The sequence below is a fragment of the Coregonus lavaretus genome (assembly GCF_964263955.1).
Source record: "Coregonus lavaretus genome assembly, chromosome: 14".
In the NCBI taxonomy this organism is placed as follows: Eukaryota; Metazoa; Chordata; class Actinopteri; order Salmoniformes; family Salmonidae; genus Coregonus; species Coregonus lavaretus.
In genome coordinates, this window is record NC_140001.1 from 47,026,391 (window position 1) to 47,050,552 (window position 24,162).

A 24,162-nucleotide genomic window follows, 5' to 3' on the forward strand; every position below is an offset into this window, starting at 1 on the left:
TACATTTTTGTGTATGGGTGGTCCCGGGGATCGAACCCACTACCTTGGCGTTACAAGCACCGTGCTCTACCAGCTGAGCTACAGAGGACCACATATACCACACCCCCTCAGGCCTTATTGCTTAAATATATATATATACAGTATCTCACAAAAGTGAGTACACCCCTCACATTTCTGTAAATATTTGAATATATCTTTTCATGTGACAACACTGAAGAAATGACACTTTGCTACAATGTAAAGTAGTGAAGTAGCTTGTATAACAGTGTAAATTTGCTGTCCCCTCAAAATAACTAAACACACAGCCATTAATGTTTAAACCGCTGGCAACAAAAGTGAGTACACTCCTAAGTGAAAATGTCCAAATTGGGCCCAATTAGCCATTTTCCCTCCCCGGTGTCATGTGACTCGTTAGTGTTACAAGGTCTCAGGTGTGAATGGGGAGCAGGTGTGTTAAATTAGGTGTCATCGCTCTCACACTCCCTCATACTGGTCACTGGAAGTTCAACATGGCACCTAATGGCAAAGAACTCTCTGAGGATCTGAAAAAAAGAATTGTTGCTCTACATAAAGATGGCCTGGGCTATAAGAAGATTGCCAAGACCCTGAAACTGAGCTGCAGCACGGTGGCCAAGACCATACAGCGGTTTAACAGGACAGGTTCCACTCAGAACAGGCCTCGCCATGGTCGACCAAAGAAGTTGAGTGCACGTGCTCAGCGTCATATCCAGAGGTTATCTTTGGGAAATAGACGTATGAGTGCTGCCAGCATTGCTGCAGAGGTTGAAGGGGTGGGGGGTCAACCTGTCAGTGCTCAGACCATACGCCGCACACTGCATCAAATTGGTCTGCATGGCTGTCGTCCCAGAAGGAAGCCTCTTCTAAAGATGATGCACAAGAAAGCCCGCAAACAGTTTGCTGAAGACAAGCAGACTAAGGACCTGGATTACTGGAACCATGTCCTGTGGTCTGATGAGACCAAGATAAACTTATTTGGTTCAGATGGTGTCAAGCGTGTGTGGAGCAACCAGGTGAGGAATACAAAGACAAGTGTGTCTTGCCTACAGTCAAGCATGGTGGTGGGAGTGTCATGGTCTGGGGCTGCATGAGTGCTGCCGGCACTGGGGACTACAAGTCATTGAGGTAACCATGAATGCCAACATGTACTGTGACATACTGAAGCAGAGCATGATCCCCTCCCTTCGGAGACTGGGCCGCAGGGCAGTATTCCAACATGATAACGACCCCAAACACACCTCCAAGACGACCACTGCCTTGCTAAAGAAGCTGAGGGTAAAGGTGATGGACTGGCCAAACATGTACCAGACCTAAACCCTATTGAGCATCTGTGGTGCATCCTCAAACGGAAGGTGGAGGAGTGCAAGGTCTCTAACATCCACCAGCTCCGTGATGTCGTCATGGAGGAGTGGAAGAGGACTCCAGTGGCAACCTGTGAAGCTCTGGTGAACTCCATGCCCAAGAGGGTTAAGGCAGTACTGGAAAATGATGGTGGCCACACAAAATATTGACACTTTGGGCCCAATTTGGACATTTTCACTTAGGGGTGTACTCACTTTTGTTGCCAGCGGTTTAGACATTAATGGCTGTGTGTTGAGTTATTTTGAGGGGACAGCAAATGTACACTGTTATACAAGCTGTACACTCACTACTTTACATTGTAGCAAAGTGTCATTTCTTCAGTGTTGTCACATGAAAAGATATACTCAAATATACGCCATGATTAGCTGTTCAGGAGTCTTATGGCTTGGGGGTAGAAGCTCTATTTTATATTTGAGATTCTTCAAATAGCCACCCTTTGCCTTGATGACAGCTTTGCACACTCTTGGCATTCTCTCAACCAGCTTCACCTGGAATGCTTTTCCAACAGTCTTGAAGGAGTTCCCACATATGCTGAGCACTTGTTGGCTGCTTTTCTTTCACTCTGAGGTCCGACTCATCCCAAACCATCTCAATTGGGTTGAGGTCGGGTGATTGTGGAGGCCAGGTCATCTGATGCAGCACTCTCCTTCTTGGTCAAATAGCCCTTACACAGCCTGGAGGTGTGTTGGGTCATTGTCCTGTTGAAAAACAAATGATAGTCCCACCAAGCGCAAACTAGATGGGATGGCGTATCACTGCAGAATGCTGTGGTAGCCATGCTGATTAAGTGTGCCTTGAATTCTAAATATATCACTGACAGTGTCACCAGCAAAGCACCCCCACAACATCACACCTCATCATCCATGCTTCACGGTGGGAACCACACATGCCGAGAACATCCGTTCAGCTACTCTGTGTCTCACAAAAACATGGCGGTTGGAACCAAAAATGTCAAATTTGGACTCATCAGACCAAAGGACAGATTTCCACCGGTCTAATGTCCATTGCTCGTAGTTCTTGGCCCAAGCAAGTCTCTTCTTCTTATTGGTGTCGTTTAGTAGTGGTTTCTTTGCAGCAATTCGACCATGAAGGCCTGATTCACGCAGTCTCCTCTGAACAGTGGATGTTGAGATGTGTCTGTTACTTGAGCTCTGTGAAGCATTTGTTTGGGCTACAATCTGAGGTGCAGTTAACTCTAATGAACTTATCCTCTGCAGCAGAGGTAACTCTGGGTCTTCCTTTCCTGTGGCGGTCCTCATGAGAGCCAGTTTCATCATACTGCTTGATGGTTTTTGCGACTGCACTTGAAGAAACATTGACTGACTTTCATGTCTTAAAGTAATCATGGACTGTCATTTGTCTTTGCTTATTTGAGCTGTTCTTGCCATAATATGGACTTGGTCTTTTACCAAATAGGGCTATCTTCTGTATACCTCCCCTACCTTGTCACAACAACTGATTGGCTCAAACGCATTAAGAAGGAAAGAAATTCCACAAATTAACTTTTAACAAGGCACACCTCTTAATTGAAATGTATTCCAGGTGACTACCTCATGAAGCTGGTTGAGAGAATGCCAAGAGTGTGCAAAGTTGTCATCAAGGCAACGGGTGGCTACTTTGAAGAATCTCAAATATAAAATATTTGTTTCACACTTTTCTGGTGACTACATGATTCCATATGTGTTATTTCATAGTTTTGATGTCTTCACTATTATTTTACAATGTAGAAAATTGTCATGTTAGTAATTGCATACCTTAGAGAGCTATTTATAACTTGTCAGAAACGTCCAGATCAACTAGCCCATGTCAGCAAAAAAAAAAATTATGTCGTTTTTTTAGCCCATAGATATTGTTGTAATTCTTTTGTCACTCAAATGTCACATGAATACACATTAGACATGGCGAAATGTATAGAATTGCAAGAAAATTTGCTTTAAAACTGCAAAATTCTCTCCACCAACAAGAGGGATGTGAACAGTTTGTGTCATGAACAGTGCTTTTGCCCATAAAAATAGGCGTGGCGCACGCGCAGGGCGGGGCGCGGGATGTTCCCCAATGCTGGAAAGGGGGCCCCCCGAGTGAAAAAGTTTGGGACCCCTTACAGTTTTTTGCTAACATGACCCAAATATAGCCAAGAAGTCTATTTTGTAGTTATTCAAATGTTGCTTAGATGATGGAAAATTGACACAGGAAGGATGCAATCATTTGAACACAGAGTCAGACGGGTTGTGAAATGAAAATAAAATAATTGTACAGAATTTACTAAATGTAGCCTATTCCAATAAGGCTATAAGATTATGAGATTTGTTCAGCCATCCTGCTACACCAATTATATTTGACTTATGATAGGCGCCACTTGTACACATATCACACTCCAGATAAATAATAATAATAATAATATGCCATTTAGCAGATGCTTTTATCCAAAGCGACTTACAGTCATGCGTGCATACATTTTTTGTGTATGGGTGGTCCCGGGGATCGAACCCACTACCTTGGCGTTACAAGCGCCTGTTGTCTACCAGCTGAGCTACAGAGATCATGTAATATGTAACATTCAAACAACATGCAAAACAATTGCGGCTCTTGTGATTGAGAAACAAGAGGTTCACTCACCAAAAGGCCACACACACAAACACACACACACGCACTCGCACAGGGTGGCAGATAGCCTAGCGGTTAAGAGCGTTGGGCCAGTAACCAAAGGTTGCTGTTTCGAATCCCTGAGCCGACTAGGGGAAAAATCGGTCGATGTGCCCATGAGCAAGGCACTTAACTCTAATTGCTCCTTTATGTCGCTCTGGATAAGAGCGTCTGCTAAATGACAAAAATGTACCACACACACCCCGTGTCCTAGTTCTAGACGGATGTGTTCTGTGATGCAGCGGCGCATACAGGAAGTCAACATGACAGGGAACTTGAGGTGTTTGCTTCATTTGTAGATAGATACCACAAGCAGGGTGTCGTGCTGAACAGAGATAAAAGTGGAGAGGAGTAGGGGCAACTGAGAGCTGGTGCACCATGGAGGAGGACATCAGGAAGAAAGGAATGCTCTACTTACAGCAACAGAGGTTTGGCAAGGTAAGATCTGGCACTCTTCTAAGAGTCTCTGTGTGGCCTGTACACACTGTATTAATATGTGTTGCTTACTCACACACGTAAACTCAATGGCTTATGCCTTCTCGATATCATGAGCATGAGTCATCCACCAATCGAATTAGTGGTATTCTTATCATGTAAGAAAGAGCTGCTAATGGATTGAGGTTGTGAAATCATCTACACCGTAAAACAAAATGTCTAGTTGTTTCAACGAATGATTATGAAATAACTGGTTCCACAGCCTTTTTTTGGTTTACTCCACTTTTCGGTCCAAGTGTTACCTGAAAGAAAAAAAAATAGTTGGACCAAACTTCAGAAATTCAGCCAATTTAAAATGATGTGTTCGCTCAAATTGTCTCATATGTTCATTCAACTAGAAATTATTATTTGTGCGTCTTACCTAAAAAAGGCTGTGGAATTAGTTATACAAACACACAGTGTTTTTAACATACAATGTTTTCAATTATTATGTGCATTTATACAGTAATTCATATTCAACATGTCCTCATCTGGGATTTTAACTCGCAACCTCACTGCATTCCAATCTTCCTGCTACGCTACCATGTCTGTGTCAATTACTGATTTCAATGACTGTTTTCGCCTCTATTGCTACACTTTGCACTAAATCTCAGCTCTGTTAAAAGTACACTCAAGAAAAACTATTTGATTTATTAAGGAGTAACATTAAAACAGAGTAATATGCTCCACCAACATTAGACAACTATACAGAAACCCCCATAATTGCTGAAATAAGTCAATCAAAACAATGACGAGAGAATAGTCAGATTAACTGATAATTGACACAGACATGGTGGCGTAGCAGGAAGATCAAAATGCCATGAACCAAGAGGTTGTGAGTTCAAATCCCAGGTTAGGACATGTTGAATAATAATGACTGTATAAATGAACATGCACAATGTAATCATGTATGTCAACGTGTGTACAATATGAAAGATAAAAGCACTGTTTGTGTGTGTGTAACCAGTTGCACATCCTTTTTTAGTTTTAGATGCCCAAATAATAATTTATAGTTGAATGAACATGTGAGACAAGTTGAGCAAACACATCATTTTAAATTGACTGAATTTTAGGCCAACAATTTTTTTCTAGTTCAGGTAACACTTGGACCAAAAAGTTGAGTAAATAAAAAAAATGGCTGTGGAACCAGTTACTTAATAATAATAATAATACGTTGAAACAACTAGATTTTTTTGTACAGTATAGCTAACGCTCATCAAGAAAGACAGTATAATGATGTTGCCACACATGACTGAAGAGAGAGCGTTAAATACTCTGCTGTGTTGTATAGAGTTTGCCAGCTTGTAGTCCTAAAACTCGGAAATGAGTTACCTCTGGTTCGTTCAGCCATCCCTATGGTGAAAATGAATGGGGAAAGAATAGGGTTTTGTGATAAACACAGAAAATAAGGTCTGAGGTTATATGTTTTGTTTTATGGGACAATATCAGTCAGTTAACATGACCTTTATTAATTATGAAGCCTTTATGTGCTTTTTAAGAATTACATAAATGCTTCAAAATTCACAAAAAGTGACGTTAGCTGATGAAGATTATCTCAGAACAAAACGTATAAGATCTCCTAAGCCTGTCTTTACCACAGACCTTATTTTCGGCTTTATCCAAAACCCCTACAAAAATGACACTAATTTCCCCATAGGCTTTGTCCAAAGAACCATGGCAGAGTTAGTGCCTACAAAAAGATGCAATTACTACTTCTCTCTATTACATACATATTTCCTTTTTCACAGTTTTCAATCTCTTCATGAGAAGTTTGCCTTGAGATAGTCATCTGTTGGAATCACCAGCGGTATTTATCCAGTTATAAAGACAAACATCAACCAATAACTTTTATGTGGTACAGCCAAAGATTTGCATTGTTCAGTACCAACGACTTATGTAGATTAAAGAGTCTCTGTTTAGTTAAACCAGGGGGAGTAACCTATACTTAAGGTCAATTTCCTGTCAGGCTAGACTTCCCTGATGTGTTTGTATTAGCTCCAGGAGCAGTATTGCAGGTCTCAGACCAGTGTCGAAATTCCCCTTAGAGGGTTTTGATTTAGTCGTGCAATAGCAGCAGTAGCAGCCAATCTGTAAAACCCATCTCCACTGTGGCAGACTGAATCAATCGCATTTCTTTGTAGTATTGCAAAATATTTCATGTTTTAAAGGGACTTCATTCACAGAGCAACGCATCCAAGTTATTCCCTTCAACAGTATTGAACAATGCCATATGAAGAGCAGTGTTGAAATTGGATTCAGAATGATAGATTCACTTTGTCTTCCTCTTTTCACATGCTGAACAAGTTGGATACGGTCAAACCTATTCCAGGCTATAGGAAGTGAAACTAGTAATAGGGTTTACAGTAACCACGTAGAGACATCTCTTAAAAATGTAAATATTGGTTGCTGTCTGACCCAATGCTTTGTATACTCCCCTACAGAAATGGAAAAAGGTCTGGTCGATCCTGTACAGGGAGAGTACCTGCTCCATCTCACGCTTGGAGTTCTTTGAATACAAAGATGGTGCGAGCACCCTGGAGAAATCAGACAAAAGCCTCCGCAAGCAGCAGGAGAGCAAGAAGGTGATCAAGCTAAGCGACTGTATCCGGGTGTCAGAGGTGGACATTGAGGGCTCCCCGAAAGACTGTGGCCAGTTCCATGTGGAGACAGCAGACAAACTTTTTGTGTTTGCTGCGGAGATGGTCGAGCTGGACGACTGGACACAGAAACTTTGTGAAATTGCATTCCCTGTACGTTCAGTCAGATCCCTTGTTCTGTCAGGTTTTATTCTGCTTAAAAGTAGAGGGGTCTCACTTTCTGTGATGCTGCATGTACAGTTCATGTACAGTTCAACATAGGGCTGGGGACCTAAATCATAACTGATACAGCAACATACATACAGCAATATATGACATTACACTTCAAGATATGTTTGAAAAGCAAGCAGATAATTCAGGAACTCAAAACTGTCATGCTATAAAAAGATAGTCACACACTGGCTTCTGAGGTTTGACTCTACCATCATGTGATGAAAAACAGTGGCAGGGTTTAGCAAAGAAACCCACCAATTTGAACTGTTTTTAGCTGACTGCTGAAGACTAATGGCTCACTCAGCTTGTATTTTGAACTTAGTAAACAGTCTCTCCCTTATATGCTTTGTGTTAGCAAAATACAATTCAGGTGGAAAAAAACAGTGCCACAGCAGTAGCTAGCCAGCATTATCCATTATCCAACTAACACTGGTGAAACAGCTGGTACAGATCTGGTGCTAAGTACACAAGTGAACACTGCTAAGTACACAAGTGAACACTGCTATTATTACGCACAACCAACAATACATACATTCCAATGCCCTGCAGTCTGTTTTCTTCCAAAATGTGGAAATGTTGACGTTCACAGTATGTTTATGATGACTGGTATATTTGGCCCATGCAGATGAACTGGGGTGAGAAAGGAGGGATGAGGCGTAGCAGTATGCAGCGATCAAAGGCAGATCCTGCAGAAATGGGGATGGAGGACAACTCTCTGTACAGCAGAAGAGACAGTGGTAAGTCTTGCTCTTCACCCCGTGAAGGAAAACTAAATCATTTTACATAGCATGACACATACACTAGTGCAAGCACACACACACACACACACACACAGGGCATTCTAAGATAACTGCAGAGAAAAGTGCCACTTATACTGTCTGACTACATAGCACTTGCTGTGACCCACTATATCTAATACAGCCCTGAGCTCTTTCAGGTCATGGGACCCTGTTCTTTGACCTTCATCTAATGGCTTGTAATGAGAGGATAAAGGTGCCTGACTTGTCACCACTATAATCAGTTACTGGAGTGTATACTGGAGGGTATACAGTGCTCAAGTCAAGGAACCTAGGGCTTTAGTCAAGTAAGTCATATTGGGGTGTATACATAGGAGCATTACAGTTTGAATAGAGGAAGTTCTTCTTAATATTTTCCATTGGAGGCAAATGTTCAAAAAACTTGACTATACAGTAGATAAAATAAAATAAAAATGTGAAACTATAATATAAAACCTAACTGCATTTTGTAATATATTTTCAGTGGCCTCTTCCACACAAAGACACATTGTGTACATCTCTATTTCTTATACATAGTGGAAAATTGTGCCACATGTTCCTGTCTTGTGGTTGACGAGTATTGCTCCACCAGTGTCCGCATGTTTGCACATTGACCACTTACTTATCAGTCAGAAGTCAGTTACATCCTGTTTTCTGCTGTTTTCTGTTCTCTCAATGTCTTAAAAGTGCAATGAGGGAAATACATGACTTTTGACATATACATTGGTCTGTTAAAAATCACATCATTACAACCAACAACATTTAGGGCTGATTTCCCAGACAGATAAATACTGGACTAAAAAGCTATTTCAATGGAGATTCTCCATTGAGCATGCTTTTTAATTAAAGACTTAATCTGTGTCCAGTTTTTAGCTATGTTGTTCTCACCCTGGATCTTGGATATTCTTGTCTACAACTATCATTAGTTCCTTATTGATAAAAACTAGAACAAGATGTGTCCTTAGCAGCAACATAGTAATAGCTACAGTATTGTGGCAGTGATTTGGGTTAATCATACCAGTATGTCTATTATTAGTAGATGCAAGTGAGGTAAACCAGAGCCTGCGTTTGAGATCACAAGCGTAACAACTTCTGCATGCAACTAGACTCCCGAGTGGCACAGTGGTCTAAGGCATTGCATCGCAGTGCTAGCTGTGCCACTAGAGATCCTAGTTCGAATCCAGGCTTTGTCGTAGCTGGCTGCGACCGGGAGACCCATGGGGCGACGCACAATTGGCCCAGCGGCATCCAGGGTAGGGGAGGGAATGGCCGGCAGGGATGTAGCTCAGTTGGTAAAGCATGGCGTTTGCAACGCCAGGGTTGTGGGTTTGATTCCCACGGGGGGACAGTATGAAAAAAATAATAATAATGTAAGTCACTCTGGATAAGAGCGTCTGCTAAACTTTCAGCTGACAGGCCTGCAGCCAGTGTATTGTTCTGTGGGTACACACTCCGATTCAGATTGTTTTCTGGTATTTATGAAAAGGGACATGTTTACTGTAGGATGACAAAAATGTAATAGTATCTCTGTGTGTGATATGAATAGGCTCCACTGAGCTGATCGTAGCCAGATACTGTATGAGCCAAAGGAAGCACAGTTGTCTAATTTGAAAGTAGTGCTATCGGCATTACACAGTGTATGTAGTAGCCATGGCACCTTGAGTTGAAGTGACTGTGGAGTTGTCCGTCTTTGATAGTCTGAATTCCATCCTGAATTCTCTGTGTTTTTTTTATTTCATGTGCCATTTTCAGTCATGCAATCCGATGCCTCTCATAAACGAACGGCAAACGCATGTGGTGCACCAGGCAGAGGAAGCAACTCCTCAACCTCAACCTTCTGAACCAAGCACCTGGGAAGAGAAGAACCCAGAAACCAAAACACTTACACAATAGCATTTCACAGGGCCACGCTTGGTTTGATGTGCCTCCAAATAGGCCTACAGACAGACTGCAAAGTATCACATGACCTGAAGGCAATGTAGAACGGAACTGAGGAGAAATATTTTTTATAAAAATAAATTCAGATGAGAAACTGGTTTAGTGGTTTAGGCTCATCCACCAGTGGCAAAGAGGTGGAGCCGAGCTACTGTATAGAGAAGTCAGCGAGTTTATTTTAAGAACAGGGTATTTCTGTCATATAGGGCTTGGATGTAACAGGAAGTCAATAGGCCCTTCTCTCTTTTTGTTGATTGAGGAAGTGCTGAGAGGTTGCATGCCAGTGCATCTTCTCAACGAAACATCCTCTACTCAGTGCAGCAATATGTCTGTGGCTTCCTAAGCCACATTTTACAAACATGCTGCTCTGCTCAGCTCTGTTACATAGGTGCTGCTCAAAGAGGCTACAGTGAAGATCCAGCTCAGTTAAGGGTGCTTTGAAATGAGACAAACGGATCTGTAAAAAAATGCAGCAACCCAATGTTTTATAAAAAAAAAAAAAAAAAAAAGGTCATTTAGCAGACGTTCTTATCCAGAGCGACTTACAGGAGCAATTAGGGTTAAGTGCCTTGCTCAAGGGCACATCGACAGATTTTCCACCTAGTCAGCTCGGTTACTGGCACTACGCTCTTAACCACTAAGCTACCTGCTCAATGGGAGCAGTGCAATGGGGGAGGGCCTAGGGTTGTGATGTGCTGTCAATAAGAAAAGTTGCCAAGATGTGTCCGTCACAACCAATTTTTAAATGTAGAACACCGTTTCTTGCTAATCATTTCTCCCCGCCCTACTAAACCGCTGCGTTTGACATGTGTTTCATGCATTCTGGTTTGAAGGCACCCTAAAGGGAAGGGATAGGGATGGATGTGACAGGTTTTCACAAGTGTCGGTTTTCATCCATTTCATCCATTAGTGGGAAGTATTTGGTTTGAAATCATGCTTACACATTGTGATCTACAGTATATTCAAACTCCCATATTGTTAGCTCTCTCTAAAGGGATTTGGAAAATGTACGTATGTATGTATTACCAGAGCCATGTATTTAGATTCTAAATACAGTGCCTTGCATAAGTATTCATCCCCCTTGGCGTTTTTCCTATTTTGTTGCATTACAACCTGTAATTTAAATTTATTTTTATTTGGATTTCATGTAATGGACATACACAAAATAGGCCAAATTGGTGAAGTGAAATTAAAAAAAAAACTTGTTTCAAAAAATTCTAAAACATAAATAACGGAAAAGTGGTGCGTGCATATGTATTTGCTATGAAGCCCCTAAATAAGATATGGTGCAACCAATTACCTTCAGTAGTCACATAATCAGTTCAATAAAGTCCACCTGTGTGCAATCTAAGTGTCACATGATCTGTCACATGATCTCAGTATATATACATCTGTACTGAAAGGCCCCAGAGTCTGCAACACCACTAAGCAAGGGGCACCACCAAGCAAGCGGCACCATGAAGACCAAGGAGCTCTCCAAACAGGTCAGGGACAAAGTTGTGGAGAAGTACAGATGGGTTTATAAAAAAATATCAGAAACTTTGAACATCCCACGGAGCACCATTAAATCCATTATTTAAAAAATGGAAAGAATATGGCACCACAACAAACTTGCCAAGAGAGGGCCGCCCACCAAAGTCACGGACCAGGCAAGGAGGGCATTAATAAAATAATCAGAGAGGCAACAAAGAGACCAAAGATAACCCTGAAGGAGCTGCAAATCTCCACAGCGGAGATTGGAGTATCTGTCCATAGGACCACTTTAAGCTGTACACTCCACAGAGCTGGGCTTTATGGAAGAGTGGCCAGAAAAAATACATTGTTTAAAGAAAAGAAATAATCAAACATGTTTGGTGTTCGCCAAAAGGCATGTGGGAGACTCCCCGAACATATGGAAGAAGGTACTCTGGTCAGATGAGACTAAAATTGAGCTTTTTGGCCATCAAGGAAAACGCTATGTCTGGCGCAAACCCAACACCTCTCATCACCCCGAGAACACCATCCCCACAGTGAAGCATGGGGGTGGCAGCATCATACTGTGGGGATGGTTTTCATCGGCAGGGACTGGGAAACTGGTCAGAATTGAAGGAATGATGGATGGCGCTAAATACAGGGAAATTCTTGAGGGAAACCTGTTTCAGTCTTCCAGAGATTTGAGACTGGGACGGAGGTTCACCTTCCAGCAGGACAATGACCCTAAGCATACTGCTAAAGCAACACTCGAGTGGTTTAAGGGGAAACATTTAAATGTCTTGGAATGGCCTAGTCAAAGCCCAGACCTCAATCCAATTGAGAATCTGTGGTATGACTTAAAGATTGCTGTACACCAGCGGAACCCATCCAACTTGACGGAGCTGGAGCAGTTTTGCCTTGAAGAATAAGCAGAAATCCCTGTGCCAAGCTTATAGAGACATACCCCCTGCTGCATAAGGTGGCTCTACAAAGTATTGACTTTGGGGGGGTGAATAGTTATGCACGCTCAAGTTTTAAGTTTTTTTGTCTTATTTCTTGTTTGTTTCACACAAAAAAGGTATTTTGCATCTTCAAAGTGGTAGGCATGTTGTGTAAATCAAATGATACAAACCCCCAACAAATCGATTTTAATTCCAGGTTGTAAGGCAACAAAATAGGAAAAAAGCCAAGGGGGGTGAATACTTTCGCAAGCCACTGTACATGGCTCTGTGTAGGTCTAGGATTGGTAATGAGAATGCGTTCCACATTTCTCTCACTTAAAGACCGTTATCCAAGTGAATGGAAAAACAGGAGTCGTATGCCTCTGGCTGTGACAGGGATTTGATCTCCCTCCCACAGAACAACTGACAAAGTGCAGTGCTCTCCCCCATAGCTTATGTTCATTGCACCGACTGTAACTTGGCTTGTTTCGTTCATCATGGGAACCACAGTAGCAGTTTTTTTTTCCAGCACTGGAATGATCACTTTACAACTGGATTTCTTTTGGAAAATCACTTATCGCACCACTTTGGAAAAGGAGCCTGTGAGCCTACAGTACAATATGCTAGGACATGCAGAGAGTCTTTGTTCTTTAACTCTGTACTGTACAGTTGAGGCCAAATATATTGGCACACTTGCACTTTTCTTAAATAATTCCCTATTTCTTCTAAAATAAAATAGATTTTCAACATTGAAGGAACAATTACATTTCTGGAAACTTAAGTTTACATTTTTTATTGAGAAAATAAAGACAAATGGCATGGACACAATTATTGGCACCACTGGGCTAGTACTTGGTTGTGCAGCCTTTGGCCAAGATAACTGCAGACAAACACTTCTTATAGCCATCTATGAGCTTGCTGCACCGTTGTACTGACAATTTGCCCCACTTCTCAGCAGCAAACTGCTCTAATTCTTCAATATTTGAGGGATGCCCTCCACCAACTGCTGTTTTCAGATCTTGCTATAGCTTTTAGATGTGATTCAGATCTGGACTCTTTACTGGCCACTCCAGAACAGTCCAGCACTACTTCTTAACCATTTCTGGCTGCTTTTTTATGTGTGTTTGGGGTCGTTGTCCTGCAGGAAGACCCGCAACCTTCAATGTAGACCCAGTTTTTGGACACTGCCCACTCAACACAGACTGGTTGAATCAACGTTGTTTCAACGTAATTTGTCAACATATTGTGACGTGGAATCTACGTGGAAAATACATTGTATTTGAAAAAATGAATCAACGTAAACTGTTGTTTTGAGGGTGAAATTTCACATTGAAATACAGAAATATCTCATTTACGTAAGTATTGACACCAATACATGTAAGTATTGAGTCAATACATGTTAGAATCACCGTTGGCAGCGATTACAGCTGTGAGTCTTTCTGGGTAAGTCTCTAAGAGCTTTGCACACCTGGATTGTACAGTATTTGCACATTATTATTTTTAAAATTCATCAAGCTCTTTCAAGTTGGTTGTTGATCATTGCTAGACATCCATTTTCACGTCTTGGCACAGATTTTCAAGCCTATTTAAGTCAAAACTGTAACTAAGCCACTCAGGAACATTCAATGTCGTCTTGGTAAGCAACTCCAGTGTATATTTGGCCTTGTGTGTTAGGTTATTGTCCTGCTGAAAGGTGAATTTGTCTCCATGTCTATTGCAGACTGAACCAGGTTTTCCTTTAGGATTTTTCCTGTACTTAGCTCCATTCAGTTTATTTTATCCTAAAGAACTCCCTAGTCCAAGCAGACCCGTAACATTATGCAGCCACCACCATGCTTGAAAATATGAGCAGTGGTACTCAGTGATATGTTGTGTTGGATTTGCCCCAAACATAACGCTTTGTATTCAGGACAATTTCTTTGCCACATTTTTTGCAGTTTGACTTTATTGTCTTATTGCAAACAGGATGCATGTTTAAAAAATAAAAAATAAAAAAATCTGTACAGGCTTCCTTCTTTTAATTCTGTCATTTAGGTTAGTATTGTGGAATAACTACAATGTTGTTGATCCATCCTCAGTTTTCTCCTATCACAACCATTAAACTCTCTAACTGTTTTAAAGTCACCATTGGCCTCATGGTGAAATCCCTGAGCGGTTTCCTTCCTGTCCGCCAACTGAGTTAGGAAGGACGCCTGTATCTTTGTAGTGACTGGGTGTATCCAAAGTGTAATTAATAACTTCACCATGCTCAAAGGAATATTCAATGTCTGATTTTCTTTTTTTTACCCATTTACCAATAGGTACCTTTCTTTGCAAGGCATTGGAAAACCTCCCTGGTCTTTGTGGTTGAATCTGTGTTTGAAATTCACTGCTCGAATTGAGGGACCTTACAGATAATTGTACGTGTGGGGTACAGAGATGAGGTAGTCATTCAGAAATCACGTTAAACACTGTTATCGCACACAGAGTGAGTTGAACGTATTATGTGACTTGCTAAGCACATTTTTACTCCTGAACTTATGTAGGCTTGCCATAACAAAGAGGTTGAATACTTACTGACTCAAGACATTTCAGCTTTTAATTTGTAATTAATTTGTAAAAGATTCTAAAAACATAATTCCACTTTGACATAATGGGGTATTGTGTGTAGGCCAGTGACACAAAATCTCAAGGGGTCAAGGGATGTGAATACTTTCTGAAGGCACTGTATGTCATCATGGCAACCAAATTCCAACATAGACAAACTTTGTATATAATGTCAACGCAACCAAAAATCAACATTTGAAGGACATGTATCTTCTGCTTGAATAGTTCCACATGTGCCACTGACTTATTAGTCTGGCAGTTTGTCTACAAATTAATAATTTGTCATTTAAAAAGGCTAATTGGTCATTAGAAAACCCTTTTGCAATTATGTTAGCACGGCTGAAAACTGTTGTGCTGATTAAAGAAGCAATAAACCTGGCCTTCTTGAGACTAGTTGAGTATCTGAAGCATTAGCAATTGTGGGTTCGATTACAGGCTCAAAATGGCCAGAAACAGTCTATTCTTGTTCTGAGAAATTAAGGCTATTCCATGCGAGAAATTGCCAAGAAACTGAAGATCTCGTACAACGCTGTGTACTACTCCCTTCACAGAACAGCGCAAACTGGCTCTAACCAGAATAGAAAGGGGAGTAGGAGGCCCTGGTGCACAACTGAGCAAGAGTGTCTAGTTTGAGAAACAGGCGCCTTACAGGTCCTCAACTGGCAGCTTCATTAAATAGTACCCGCAAAACACCAGTCTCAACATCAACAGTGAAGAGGCGACTCCGGGATGCTGACCTTCTAGGCAGAGTTGCAAAGAAAAAGCCATATCTCAGATGGCCCATCTTAATCTTTTCTTTTTATTGGCCAGTCTGAGATGTGGCTTTTTCTTTGCAACTCTGCCTAGATGGTCAGCATCCTGGAGTCGCCTCTAATGATCAATTAGCCTTTTAAAATGATAAACTTGGATTAGCAAACACAACGTGCCATTGGAACACAGGACTGATGGTTGCTGATAATGGGCCTCTGTACGCCTATGTAGATATTCCATTATAAATCAGCCATTTCCAGCTACAATAGCCATTTACAACATTAACAATGTCTACACTGTATTTCTGATTAATTTTATGTTATTTTAATTGACATAAAAATTGCTTTTCTTTCGAAAACAAGGACATTTCTAAGTGACCCCAAACTTTTGAACGGTAGTGTATATGTTGGATTCACATCTCCATCAACCAAGAATGTAAGTTGAAGAATAGGACTAAATCAAATCAAACTTTATTTAAAGTGCATTTAAAGTTTGATTTGATTTAGTCCTATTCTTTAACTTAGATTTTTGTTTGAGATGGCGATGTGAATCCAACATATCCAGTGGTGAAGTGGAGGACAAATGCAACTAAGTGCAGTTTACCCACTTTTATTTTGCCAAATTGACCCACCTTTTGCAGAAAAATGCATTTAAAGTATAGGAAGCGTGACTTTTTTCACCGCACCGGAGTTCAGAGTTTACCCACTTATTTGTTTTTACCACTACATCACTGAACATATCAATTATTAATTTGTAGACACACTGGAATTAAATCCAGACTAAGTCAGTGGCACAGATGGAACTATCCAAGCAAAAGATACACCTCCTTCAAAATGTTGATATTTGGTTGCATTGACAACCAAACACAATTCAATATCACTTTTTAAATACAAGTTAACAAATGATATGTTGGATTCACGTCTCCAACTCAACCAAAAATAAAAGTTAAAGAATGGGATTAAGCCAGTGGCTCAGATGGAACTATCCAAGCAGTACATACATTTCCTTCAAATGTTGATATTTGGTTTCGTTGTCAACCAAACACAATTCAATATTACTTTGTAATACAGTATTTGGGTGACAACTAAACCAAAAATTAGACATTGTTTTTCCATTGGAATTTGGTTGTGCTTTTATATGGTTGAAAGCATAGTGATAACACATTGGAAATTCAACTAACTTTTGTCTGTCTTTTTGAGTGGGATAATATAGTTTGTAATCTCATTGATCAACATCTCAACCAATTATGACCCAGTTATATACATTAAAATTACGTGGTGTGCCCAGTGGGTGGGTTGAACAATTGACTACAAAACACCTGATATCTGATGATTACAGGATGCACTCTTTCAAGGCCCCCAGTAGCAGAGGCAGCAAAGCAACCCCACAGCATTTTCAAACCTCCCCCATCTTTGCTATTTTTATTTGGTATTTGGTATTTTATTATTTATTATATACAGTACATGACATAATACAGAACATTCAAAGACATTACATTCAGTAGCATCTATTAGTAAATACACACAAAATATTTAGGTCAAATAAGGGAGAGGCGTTGTTCTGTGAGGTGTTGCTTTATCTGTTTTTTTAAAGCCAGGTTTACTGTTCACTTGAGCAATATGGTGTAAAAATCCATGTGTAATAAGGACACTACAATTTGAGTCAGTGTGATATTGTTTGCGTTGAGTTAGAGCATAGTGTCTGTCTGTTTCCCATGCTGTCTGTCTGTTACATCCTGTCTGTCTGTTTCACAGCAGTGAAGGACTTCAGGGTGGTGGTGAGGAGGACGGAGGCAGCAGAGCGCTGCAAGCTGAGAGGCCCCTGTGTTCTACGGACAGACTTCGACAGCCTCCTCCTCAAAGAGCCCAAATCAGGAGAGGTTCTCTTCAGCTGGCCCTACCGCTTCCTCCGGAGGTTCGGACGGGACAAGGTGACATCAAACTGTCAACTCCAAAAGCCCATCTAAACACTCAACAAATCTCTCTTGGAATGGTTGAGGATAGGGTTGTAAAATTCCGGTAACTTTCCCAGAATTCCAAGGTTTTCAAGAAATCCTTGTTGGGGGATTCCTGGATATCCCGGTTTTTCCCTCCTGATTTCACTAATCTTCTTTCTGGGACTTCTAGAAAACCTGGGAATTTTGGGCAAGTTTTTGCAACCCTAGTTGAGGACAATTATTTGAGTGTTAAAGAAAGGCGACCCAAATACAGTACAGTCTTTAAATAAAGCACAACAAGGTCTCTCCCTATGAGTGAATATAAAAAGCTGATAATTATACGTAAGTAACTTCCCTTCAGAGTGAAGTCTTAAGCAATCTCACAAAAATTACTTTGCAGGTGACGTTTTCCTTTGAAGCGGGACGCAGATGTGACTCTGGCGAAGGTAGCTTTGAGTTTGACACCAAACAGGGCAACATGCTGTTCCAAGCCCTGGAGTCCGCCATCAACCTCCAGAGGAGTGCAGGCCAACCCCTCCGACAGGCCTCAGGAGGCCAGGAGATGGACCCTGGTCCCAGGCTCCAGCCAGCAGGGGAGCCGGGTGTTTACAGCACCATCAATGAGGCCCTGCAGAGAGGCGGCTCCTCTCCCCCACACCTAGCCCATGCCAAATTGGAGGCCCCCACGGAAAAACTCCTCACTGGGGTCAAGAGCCTGACACTGGACACCAGAGGCATTCCCTGCAAGAACCAGGTGAAGAACATCTCCAGCTGCCCTTTGATGAACAGCAAGAGTCAGACCTACTCGGAGATCACCATGCCTCTGGAGAGGAGGGAGCAGGAGGATAAGCCCTCCCTCAGCCTCAGCGCTGGACCCAACCACTCCTCCGAGGACTCAGACTACTCCCTCCCCTTTGACACCATTGCCAAGAACCTGATGGCGGACATACTGCTTAGTGTCCACCTCCCCCCGGGGGTGGAGCCGCAGGGCTCTGAGAGGTCAGGCTGCCAGGAGGACGATGCTCCAGATCCTCTCTACGACAGCATTGATGAGTCGGCCATCCGATCAGGCCTGAGCAGGTCTAAGGGCACCAAAGTCAGCTACACCAAGGCAGAGCACATCTACGATGAACCGGAGGGCTGTGCTGCAGCTGTAGCTTTGGAGCCCAACTGCCCCACCTCTGTTTACGATGACCCCGAGGAGGTCGGAGGTCATGCCTGGAAAATCATGGGCACCATAGCTGACCCCAATGGCCATGAGTATCCATACAACCCTCACGTTGACGACTACGCTGTCCCCATGCTACCAAAAAGAGCTTTTCCGCCAGATACACTCCAACATGAAGAGGAGGAGAACTCTCCGTATGATAATGTGAGGGTGAAAATGAACTAAAGTGAAAACCGAGGGTGCCCACACCAAAGTTGTCATCCTGAAAAGGTATGTGTGAGCCCATTGTAAAACTGAATTCAGAGGATTTCTCAAGGGTTGTTTTCTACTGCTCCCTAATGCTTCATAAAACCACTCATATTGCATTTTAATCGTGGTTTATCATATACCCAATTTCTGCTGTGAAGGTCTTGAATACACCTACAATAACTTATATATATTTTTGCTTTAGAAATATACTGTGTTATGTGGAGTTTTACACTGTATGCTGTTGTACAGTCTTTGGCCAGCAGGAGGTACCAACACAGCTTGACTCCAAGTTTTCTTTGTAAGTACTTTTTAATCTGTGAAGCAGGATGTTAAAAAAAAAAAGTTGCTTAACTTGTCATAAATCTGAAAATAAATGTGATCTTTAAGTCCTATGGATTTTGATACTGAATCTGTCTGCTCAGCATCTAGTTGAAAAATAGAATTAATAGGGGTGAAGAGGTCTGGAATACATTTGCATTATTTGAATCTCTGGAAAGGTATTTCCTGATAGTTTTCATGTGGTAGAAGTACAATGTGCCCTAGAGGAATCCTGTATATTGTGCATTTTCTTGCTTTGTCTCCTAATTCCTGCAACCTTTCAAGGAATATCAATTTCCCTACTTTCTTTACATCACTAAAACATAGCTCTGAAATAAAACAGGCCCTGAATGTATTATGTTTTCCACCCTGGTGCTGTCTGTGACTGTCAACCAGGCCAAGTAGCTCTGTTTCAAGCAGACCTGAACTGCTTCCCTCAAACCGTTTTGCTCCTCCTTTGCCAGTAATGTATTTTCAGTGGACAGGATATTAGGCGAGCTCGAGGGAATTGAAAGCCCCATACCCATCTGAGCCTCAGACAATCCTCTTGATATATATAAAAAAAAGAATACAGTTGAAAATGAACTGATTCCAAGAGTTGGGGAGTTACTCCTTGACTGGGGGTTTCCTCCAATGAGGGGCTCTGCTTGAAATAACACAGCAAAATAAAATGGAAGCAAACAAACAGGGATATTGTCTGATTATTTCAAGAGTAGGGGTCCAGAGCATGGCTTTGATTTACACCAGTATGACTGTAATTACTTTAACAGTCAGTGTTGCTGAAGGGACTTCGGCACGCAAATACACTCAGAGACTGTTTGTGATTACTGTTTTTCATTTATTGCATATTTCTTTCTTCTGGGAATGCAATATGCACTCAACTAACAGTATGTAGTAATCCATCATCGCATCAAAATGTATGCATTTTACATTTAATTTGTCAATACAGATTTTTTTATCCAGATGAAAGCATAAATAATTTGGAAAAACACAGCTCCCCTTTTGAGATGATTAGATATATTGTAATATTCAGAAGTAGCATAATATAACAAATCTTTGTAATATAATTTGTTTATTCATATTCATAATATATTCATAGTATTCTTAGTCTGATGTTGCTTCCTTTGCGTAGATGCATGGCTATATTTAGATCAAGTACAAAGTAGTCCATAATCTCTTATAAAAGGAAATGCATAGGAGAACCTTGTTGACACAAGGACACAAAGGAGATGGTGTTTCTCTTCATGTCTGAGCTCCACAAAACATTAAAACCATCTGTGGGCTTCTTTCCACCACGACCAGAGCTGGACTTGGCTTACTGACACATCTGCCCAAGCATTACAGCGATAGATGGAAACCTATAAACCAACTAAAAATACATTCCAGTTCTGAGACACAACAATGCACCTAGACATTCCACATAGAGTACATCCAGTTGCACATATTGGATGAACACATGCCAGGTTCATCTTGAGGGGATGGCTAAACATTTTACCAGACAGTAACAGGACAGTTGGGCTAACTTTCCTGCAAGACATCATTTATATGGTTTGGAATGTAGACTTATAGTCACAAGGAAAATGGGTTTGAACAGCTTGGGTTTGAACAGAGACATTCATTCCTTATGCTTTCAGTACTATATACTGTACAATATAGACTTCAGGAATGATCAGACGCTTCCATAATCCACTTCCACACATATTCACCTGTGATTTTGTTGTATATCACATCCAAAGAGTTTCTCCACTTTCACCATCTTGACTACATGTAGAGATGAAAACATGTGGTTAAGCTGAACAGTTTGTACCAAATCTGCACGTGCAACACTACAACAATTGTGAAGACTTTCAGGATGCCATCAGCACCTCCGTTAGTGAGGGCTGATTCCTTAGAACGGAGGACATCACTAGTAGTAATCCTCATCATACTCTCTCTCTGAGTGGCCGTACTCCAAAATGTCCGTCATGTTCTCCATCAAGTAGACGGACATCTCCTCTGGAAAAAGTATTAGATTGGGTTATTAGCCTACAGTAGCATCGTAAACAGATCAAGAAGAGTCAATCTCACATCTAAGATATACTATATTCTCCATAGAATTCTGTCATTTTGAGAGATTTGTGTGACAGCTTTAGAACTGTCTCTAGAACGGCCATTACCTGGACCTAGAACTCCTAACACAGCCGTTGCAGAGATACTGCCGAGCTCGTTCCGAGCGACACAGCGGTAGGTGCCAGCATCAGCCAGGCCAGCTTCCTCGATCTGCAGCCAGCTGGAGAGCTCATACTTCAGGGGACCACCTCGAGACTGTCCAGCACAGCACAGACAAAGGACATGTTTAAGCATAGCCTACTGTTTAGGACTGAATGAATGTACATAATTCTATGACGCAGTGTATAAAATGAAATACCAAGGACCTATGCCTAATTCACCCAATCTTTCTGCATCATCCAATAAGTAAGTATATTGTTGGAAACATTAAATAATATACTAAGGCAACAGCAGAGGTGAACAAGGTTCACCTGGACAGATATGTGTGGGTCATCTCCTGGAAGAATAATGTCTTTGCCATCCTTCTTCCATTCAATCAGTGCCATTGGAAAGGCAAAGACCTCACAGAGGAACACCATGCTACTGCCCGTAACATTCACCAGGTTCTGGGGTGGGACCTTGATGATCGGCACTGAAAAAATAAGAGGTAGAGTTGGGGTGTTTACGAGCCATTTCCTCTCTCACTCCTGAGCTGCAGGCTGAGAGGGGCTTGACTCCTGGAGCTGGTTAAAACAATAAATCTTTCCCAATGCCTGTGGGGAAAGTATAGGCCAGCCCCGAAATCCTCAAACCTGGGGGTGGAGTAAAGATTCCTCTGGATCAGTCTCAGTGAGTTCTCTTGCTACTCTGTCAGAAAAATCTAAGACTGTTGACAACAAACCACTTTGCCCTAATCCATATTTATTTTTCTTACATTTTCTGACTTGATGGTCTGTGTCGGGTATTTCTTAAAACATGGCAAAGTGTTACATGGGACAATAAAGTGTGTTTCGTATGCCCAATATCACTTTAATTATTATTTCGCTGGCAGATTGATTGAATAGGCTTTGTTTCTGTTTTGGCCATAATGTTAGTTTCCCGAAGTCATCTTTTGTCTACTGTCCTCCAATTTAATCACGGTTTATTAGAAGTAACTGTAGATGAGTACATTTACACTGACTGAGACAGCACTAGGCGAAAATCAAAGCGCATAGCATCATAATAAGCGATTTACCTGTTTTGCATGGACCTTTGCGCTTCATCTTGAGTGATGAATTTGAGAAGTACGCTTCTTTAAACTGACAAATGTTCATGTATGTTCTGTCATCGGAACCACAAAGCGCATCTTGCGATTGACAGACACATTGCGGCTCCGCAACTTCCCCATCTCCAACATCCAAATCGTCAATTTTGCATTGAAGATCCGTCCCACAGAGACCGTAAAATACATTATTGTCGCCAATATCACACGTCTGTCCCTCTAGATTTCCACACTCTTGGCAGCAACCACAACTGTCCAAAATTAGCCCAGCCCTGCATTCTTGTGCCTCGGGACACAACTCAGGTGAGCACTCACCACAAGCAGTTACATTCCTATCAAACTCATCATCAATCCTCTCATAATCTAATGGATCGATAACGTCATGTAATGGGTCAATACGTTTGTCAATGTCATCATCAAACTTGTTGGGGAAGCTTTCACACGTTCTCATGTTCAGCAAAAGCATAATTCCGCAAAGTATTATTTCCCATGGCATTTTGACTGGCTGCTGGTCTTCTAGGATTTTTTTTTTCTTCTACAAAATGTGATTTCGTTATTATGCTTTAGCAGAAAAATATAACCTACTATAGGTCTACAAAATCATTATACAGTCCACTTCAAAGTGTATCCTTTCATTTCCGATATCATACTTCCAAATCCACTCCAATGATTTGATGGGGGTTGTTCAACAAATGTTGGACAATATCTCTCCCGAAGATCCCTGAGAATGCACAGCCCAGAGCTTTACAATAAAAAAAACAGATTGTCATTCAACAAACCTGCATTGTAGCCTAGAATTAGGACATACATAAAAAATATGATGAAGTTTGAAAGCTTCCAGCAATTCCCAGGAAAAGTGAGAGAAGGAACAGGAGGACACCCGGTCCATACAGTAATAACGACCAATGATTTGATAGCAACGCCCACAGACCGAGGTAAAATTAGTTTTATATTGGATATTCGGTTCTCTCGTCAATAGCTATTGAACCAAGCTATGAAAATGGTAAATTCTGAATCAGGGGTGGGATGGAGAACAATCCACACTTTTTTTCTTTTTTCTTTAAAGAAATAAGATTTCGGATTTCCATCTCCAAGAGTATTTAAACAAAGCGTGCCATGACTATGAAGATATCAACATTTCAACCAAAAAAATATGTGGATTTTTCTCCATCCTCACCTGATTCAAAATATATAATTGTCATAGTCATGGCACGCTTTGTTTAAGAGCTATTGAAGATTGAAATCCAAAATAAAAAAAGTATAAAAATAAAAACAGGCTTGGATTTTTCTCCATCCTCCACTGATTCAGATGATAGAATGTAATAGTCATGGTAAGCTTTGTTCATAGTACCTTCAGAAAGTATTCATACCCCTTGACTTCTTCCATATTTTGTTGTGTTACAGCCAGAATTAAACATGTATTAAATTGTTCATTTTTTATCACGTAGCTACACA

General features: G+C 41.2%; 2 protein-coding genes across 4 annotated transcripts; one reads left to right on the top strand and one right to left on the bottom strand.

The window, feature by feature from the left end:
• Positions 1-4,331: 4,331 nt before the first annotated feature.
• dok2 (docking protein 2) lies at positions 4,332-20,094 on the top strand. 3 transcript variants are annotated; one of them, XM_084176329.1, is made up of 5 exons: positions 4,332-4,461; positions 6,939-7,247; positions 7,933-8,044; positions 17,502-17,677; positions 18,084-20,094. In XM_084176329.1, the coding sequence occupies exons 1-5, from the start codon at positions 4,402-4,404 to the stop codon at positions 19,074-19,076; spliced, it is 1,650 nt and encodes a 549-aa protein (XP_084032455.1). In that variant the 5' UTR covers positions 4,332-4,401; the 3' UTR covers positions 19,077-20,094. The 3 variants fall into 3 exon arrangements, with proteins under 3 accessions (XP_084032455.1, XP_084032456.1, XP_084032457.1); XM_084176330.1 differs by having other exon boundaries at positions 4,355-4,461; positions 17,505-17,677; XM_084176331.1 differs by having other exon boundaries at positions 4,355-4,461; positions 6,939-7,079.
• A 1,230-nt stretch (positions 20,095-21,324) lies between these two features.
• Positions 21,325-23,203, bottom strand: kazald3 (Kazal-type serine peptidase inhibitor domain 3; the record flags this gene model as incomplete). Its single annotated transcript, XM_084176477.1, has 4 exons — positions 21,325-21,413; positions 21,575-21,722; positions 21,938-22,098; positions 22,681-23,203. The coding sequence occupies 4 exons, from the start codon at positions 23,201-23,203 to the stop codon at positions 21,325-21,327; spliced, it is 921 nt and encodes a 306-aa protein (XP_084032603.1).
• Between the last annotated feature and the right edge of the window lie 959 nt (positions 23,204-24,162).

Coding starts and splice junctions, on each gene's coding strand:
- dok2 (XM_084176329.1), top strand. CDS start 4,402: ATGGAGGAGGACATCAGGAAGAAAGGAATGCTCTACTTACAGCAACAG. Junction 8,045..17,501: donor GTACAGCAGAAGAGACAGTG/GTAAGTCTTGCT, acceptor TCTGTTTCACAG/CAGTGAAGGACTTCAGGGTG. Junction 17,678..18,083: donor GGAGGTTCGGACGGGACAAG/GTGACATCAAAC, acceptor ATTACTTTGCAG/GTGACGTTTTCCTTTGAAGC.